Source organism: Canis lupus, chromosome 32, assembly GCF_011100685.1.
Source record: "Canis lupus familiaris isolate Mischka breed German Shepherd chromosome 32, alternate assembly UU_Cfam_GSD_1.0, whole genome shotgun sequence".
Lineage (NCBI taxonomy): Eukaryota > Metazoa > Chordata > Mammalia > Carnivora > Canidae > Canis > Canis lupus.
This window is the reverse complement of record NC_049253.1, coordinates 33,120,433-33,126,994: the sequence shown is the minus strand read 5'-3', so window position 1 is coordinate 33,126,994 and position 6,562 is coordinate 33,120,433. Positions and strand designations below refer to the sequence as shown.

Here is a 6,562-nt window from a genome sequence, read left to right as displayed (position 1 = left end):
CTGAAATGATTTTTGAAAGAAAGATGATGATGGTGTTGAACAACAAAAGTGGATGACATTATTTCAAGTGAAAATCTGTTGACGTTTTCATGATTCAACAGCATGCCGAGCATTACAATTTGTGCCGGGAGCACAAACACATCCTGAAGAGCTTTAAAAAGACCCTGGTTTTATGATTGAGCGTATTTTTTAAACACTGTTCAGGGGCAGCCCGGGTGGCTCAGCGGTTTAGCACCGCCTTCGGTCCAGGGTGTGATCCTGGAGTCCTGGGATCGAGTACCGTGTCGGGCTTCCTGCATGGAGCCTGCTTCTCCCTCTACCTGTGTCTCTGCCTGTCTCTCATGAATAAAAAAAAAAAAACAACACAACACTGTTCAGAAAAATAATTTTATTAATTTTTTACTTTTTTTTTTAAAGATTTTATTTATTTATTCATGAGAGACACAGAGAGAGAGAGGCAGAGACACGGGCAGAGGGAGAAGCAGGCTCCATGCAGGGAGCTGACTCGATCCCGGGTCTCCATGATCACACCCTGGGCTGAAGGTGGCGCTAAACCGCTGAGCCACCTGGGCTGCCCAGAAAAATTTATTTTATTTTATTTTATTTTATTATTTTATTTTATTTTATTTTATTTTATTATTATTATTTTATTTATTCATAGAGACACAGCTAGAGAGAGAGGCAGAGACACAGGCAGAGGGAGAAGCAGGCACCATGCAGGGAGCCCAATGTGGGACTCGATCCCAGGTCTCCAGGATCACGCCCTGGGCTGCATGTGGCGCTAAACCACTGCGCCACAGGGGCTGCCCATATTTTTTTATTTTATTATTATTTTTTTAAAGATTTTATTTATTTATTCACGATAGACATAGAGAGAGAGGCAGAGACACAGGCAGAGGGAGAAGCAGGCTCCATGCCGGGAGCCTGACATGGGACTCGATCCGGACTCCAGGATCGTGCCCTGGGCCAGAGGCAGGCGCCAAACCGCTGAGCCACCCAGGGATCCCAGAAAAATAATTTTAAAAAAATAATGTGTAATATTACCTGGACAGGGTTATCTGGTTAACTAAAAGATGCTCATTCTACATGTTGACTGGATAATTCTCTAACAAAGTACTCCTAATTCATGAATGTTAGTTTCTAGAGTGCAATCTGTTTTATTTACTCTTATTTCTTCACACCCTAGAACACTGCCTGATACACAGAGACACTCCATGAATATTTGCTGAATGAGTAAAATTGGGAATTGTAAGCAGTATCTCCTGAACGACACTAAAAACAAAGCACTCTCCCACAGTCCTGGAGCACATTGTTCATTAAAAAAAAAAAAAAAAAAGACAAAATTTTGCACTGTTCTATCACTCAAGACAAAACTAAGGGGAAAGGGAGTTCTGTTCTATACATGGAATTTCATTCATAAAGACCTAAACTGTTAGGTATTAAATAAGAGCAATCTATCCTGAGGCTTGCTATATGTAGCCAATTTGCACGCGCGTGCGTGTGTGTGTAACCACTTCAAGTCTTCAAAGACAAAATCAAAATCAGGCAGCCTAATGTAACCACTAACCCGACAACACTGACAGAAAGAAACTGTAGGACAAATGAAGTTAGAAATTAGGACCTGCTTTGGCGAGAGAAAGTGAGCATTTGGGCTGCTGTACAGTTGTACAGAAATCTTTAAAATACAAAATACTTTAAATTGGAAGATACTATTATAAAGTGAAAGGAAGGAAAAAAATTAAAATTTTTGCTACTCAGACAACAGTTTAAGAACATGACAGTATAAATTTTTAAGAGTTTTTTACATAGTTTTGATTATAGTATAATAATTTTGTGCTTTTACACTTTATAATACTGTAAACATTTTCCCAAGTTGAAAATTAACTGTAAATATTTTAGTGTAGCAATATCTTTAAAGGATTAATGAAAACAGATTACCAGAAAGGATCCCTTGTTACAACCTTCACTGAAGTGTCTATCCGTTTCCACTTTATCTAGTCCATAACCATTTGCTAATTATATTCCAGTTGTAAGAATTCTTCAGAATTACTATCTGAAATATTTTACAAAAAAGAAGCATTTCTAGGGGTGCCTAGGTGGCTCAGTTGGTTATGTGTCTGACTCTTCGTTTCAGCTCAGGTGATCTCAGGGTCATGAGTTCGAGCCCGACGCTGGGCTCCGTGCTCGGCACCGAATCTGCTTGGGATTCTCTCTCCTCCTCCCTCTGCCCCTTGCCGCTCATGCTCTCTCTCTCTAAAATAAATCTTTTTTTAAAAAATTTTTATTTATTTATTCATGAGAGACACACAGAGAGAGGCAGAGACACAAGCAGAGGGAGAAGCAGACTCCCTGCAAGGAGCCCAATGTGGGACTTGATCCCAGGACCCTGGAGTCACGCCCTGAGCCAAAGGCAGATGCTCAACCACTAAGCCACCCAGATGTCCCTAAATCTTTATTTTTTTTAAAAAAGAAGCATTTCTATAAGCATTAGAGCCTATTTCAACTTAAGCATTTTAAATAATATACCATTTGCAAGGCTCATTGCATTTAATAATTCCTCAAATTAACCTCTACCAAAACCTGTAAATCCACGTCAGCATGAGGCCCTGCCAAACGCTGGGACAGAGATGTTTTATTCCTTATAGCCACATCATAAGGCTGATGGGAAGGATGAGAAAACCAAGACTCAGAGAGAGGGAGTGCTTGTTAAATTCATAAACTATTACAGAGCACATTTAGACTCAGCTCAGCCAAACTTTACGCTCAGGCTTTCCTCCTTCAGAGTTCAGTAGTCTTGTGAAATAAGGGGCTACAATAACAAAGTGTATGAAAGGTGTTCCAGTAGAAGGGCAAAGTGCCACAAGGGCCCAAGAAAGGCAAGAGAAGTTAAGAATGTGCAAAATTATGAATAATACTACCAGGAACAGATATAAAAATTTGTTTTCTTAGGGGTTTGTCAAATTACATAATGACCTCATCTTAGTAGGGAGAAATTCAATTAAATTAATAAGCCCAGTGAATTAATGCATTACTGTACATTTTCAAAGTGTGTACTATATCTGACAGTGGTTTTTCTGTTACCTTCAAATTCCTTTCCAAGTAACTAAAGATAGAAAGAAAATGCAAAAAGAAGTCTGCTACAACCAAAAGTATGAACTCAATTTTGTCCAAAAAGGAGACATATATATAGTCATACTGTACTGCAAAAGGAGATTAAAATATTGACTTACTTTCCTCCTCCGCTATTCAAAGCTGGTGTTGGCCTAGTAAGCAAGTCTGAAATTTGAGAAGATAACTTCGTTTTCGCTGCTGTTTGTTGCTGTACCCTTACTTCAGCTGCATCTGCCAAGTGCATCAGTGTCTTTCTTTCTGGGCTTTCTTCAAAATTCTTACAGCCAACACATTTGCATATTGAGGAACACATAATTTTTGCCTAAAAGATTTACAAAAGAAAAGCTTCCAAATCAAAACCCAAAAACATTTAAGTAGATTCTGTGATCAAATCAATAGATAACAGAATTACCTGGTCAACTCACAGTAAGACACAATGGAAACATCTCTTCCTGATAAACACTAAATGGGCTAACTATACATGTGGAGAGGTCAGGTATTCTTAAGTCTGAGAGGGGCTACACAGTGTATGTCTCTGAGCCCTTCTGTGTCAGTTTTTCCCCCATCTAAAAGTTTTCCTCCTGATATGAATAACATATATTCTTTATAAAGAATATGAATGATACCATATTAAAAATAACGGTCATCCAGAATCCAACCATCTCAGACATGTTGGTGACTTCCTACTTATGCAAACACATGCACAATATCACATGAAAGGAAATTTCATAGATGCTATTTCCATTATGGATAATCTCCATAATTGCCCTCTCTGAATCCCCTTCTCCAGATTCCTGAAACCCAACAATAGTACATATGAAACCAGTGTGTCCTTGTATGTAAAAATATGTAAAACATGTATTTTTAGGAAAATCACAGCAGTCATGTACAAATACCTATCTTAATAAATACACTAGTCTTTTTCTTTTTATTTAGGTTGTTTTACAAAATCAAATGCTCATTTTCTGCGTCTTCCTTTTCTCACACACCTCATGCAATCCCTGCCCACAGTCACCTAGCATAGACTGGATTCATTCGATTTAATGGCTGGGCAGTAGTCCCTGGTATGGATATGCCATAATTGATTTGGGCATTCACTTGCCTGTTACTGGGCATTTATTCATTTATTTTGTTTCCAGTTCTTGAGTAACACAGATAATACATAAAATTTGTGTGTGTGTGTGTGTGTGTGTGTGTGTATTGTGCTTTTATTTCTATGAGCTAGATTTCTAGAACTGGGCTCACTGGTACATGTATTTTAATAGATGTGGCCAGACATTTTCCAAAAGCCTATAACACCTCACATCTCATCAGCAATGTATAAAAGCTTTTCCCACATTCCCTCCAACTGTATATTATAGTTCTTTTTAATATTTAGCAATGCGATTGGGGGAAAGAGGTAAAGTGGGATCTCATTGTTCTTTCATTTACATTTCCCAGACCTAGTAAATTTGAGTATCTCTTTTTGTTGGCTCCATTTTCTTCAGTTAACTCATGTCAATTTAAAGAAACATACCAACTGCCCTTTCTCTCTACAGCACCTGGCAAGATAAACGAATCATATTATGATGAACACATTTACCCTGTTCCTTTCTCATAATGCACAAATAAATTCTCTTTACCGAGGGAAAAAATGGATATACATTTTGAGTTAATTGGGTTATTACTATGAGCCAGTCTGAGAATCTAACTAAAGCAATACTTATTAAGTATTGATGAAGAGATAAAATCCCTGACATCAAGGGGGCAAAAGACATACACCACTAATGGTTCTTTGGATTAAATATGAAGAACCATAAAAAGGTATTAATAATCTGACAGGAACTCAGGAAGGAGAAATTAAAATGATAGGGTATTATTTATTTATTTTGGGGGGTATTCATTTAGCTTTGCTAATTCAACTTCCCTTGTGGTCAAAAATTGGGAGGAAAAATGGTTAAGAGGCACAACCATTTAAATAATGTGGACAGTCACTCTTCTACTCAAGCCCTGAAGGTGTGTGAAAGGAACATGAATGTGTTATCCAGATGCAGACCAACTGGACCAAAAAAGCCAATTCAATTCAAAAGCCCAACAACTGAACACAAACTGTCAGACAATATCACAGCCAATTCACAGAGAGACAATCAGCCACTGCCAGTTTAGTATATTCCAAGTTTTTCCATTTCTTGATCTTTTAGAATGACAAATTAGTAACTGGACATTGTGTATGCCTTAAATATCAAGGATTTTAGTATAACAGGGCAGCTTTCTCTCTTCTAATGTATCTCAACCAGCACTGCCGTTTCTACTTCTATTTATCCTAGGATTCAACTAAATTATTAGTTCTTGTATGTTTGCATTTCATCTGCCTAGCATGTACTGACTGTTCAATGCTGCATGCATGGAAGGGCTGCTTTACCTTTCTGACCCAGCTTTACATCAATTTCCATTTCCTCTCTTTTTGTGAGCTTGGTTTTATAACTTACATTTTTTGAATATTCAGGACAAATTTTGTATGATAGATTTATGAACAGAAGCCACCTATTTCGTCAGGTGTTCAAACAAAAGAGTCTATGTTTTCCAACACAGAATAAAAAACTGATTGTTGGACTATAAGACATTTAAGAGACTTTCAAAATACTTTTGATTACATGCCATTTTCATTCATATTGACTCTAGGACTAATAAGAGGTTACCTTAATACACTTCTTGAGAGGAGTAACTGACTTCTAAAGTATGTGAATTGCAAATCATTACACAGAGAAAACAGTACACAATTTCTTTACCGTGACACAGTTTGTATGGGAAGGGGCATTAAATGGCAGGTACATACTCTACTCCTGAAGCAGAGCAAACCCTACCAAGGAAGGGTGCTATCCTTGGTATAACTTTACCAACTGTGAGGCTATGACTTCTATCTATCTATCTATCTATCTATCTATGATAGACATAGAGAGAGAGAGGCAGAGATACAGGAGGAGGGAGAAGCAAGCTCCATGCCAGGAGCCCGACGTGGGACTCAATCCCAGAACTCCAGGATCACAGCCTGGGCCAAAGGCAGGTGCTAAACCGCTGAGCCACCCAGGTAAGGTATCCCTCTACACAGGAAGTTTGAAAGACTGAAAAGATAATATATGAGAAGAGCCAACTAATTGTAGGAATGACTCAACTCAAAAGGTTGTCAGGAGAGAGTTTCACCAAGGAAGCAACAGAGTAACATAGTGTTCATCTTGGGCATGAATAGATTATTATATTTAAGCTTTGAAAATAAAAACAAACTATACAGTACTTTGTCTATAGCAAGAAGGGGATGATTTAAATAGCATTTAAAAATAAACAAACAAGTAAATAATATCTCTCAAAGCAGAGCTTCAACCACATTCTCCTGGAAGGATGCTCGACCAATAACTAAAAACAGCCAGTTGAGTGGAATGGTGGAATGGCAAAAACAGATGCAATCACTTCATGA

At 38.0% G+C, this 6,562-nt stretch overlaps 1 protein-coding gene across 6 annotated transcripts in view; it reads right to left on the bottom strand.

Annotated features, from left to right (window-relative positions):
* Nucleotides 1-6,562, bottom strand: part of LIN54 (lin-54 DREAM MuvB core complex component) — a 66,027-nt gene that overhangs the window by 2,731 nt on the left and 56,734 nt on the right. For all 6 annotated transcript variants that reach the window (XM_038582264.1, XM_038582267.1, XM_038582263.1 and 3 more), the window contains exon 12: nt 3,231-3,433. In XM_038582264.1, the coding sequence (XP_038438192.1) occupies nt 3,231-3,433 (203 nt within the window). The remainder of the gene's footprint in view (nt 1-3,230; nt 3,434-6,562) is intronic.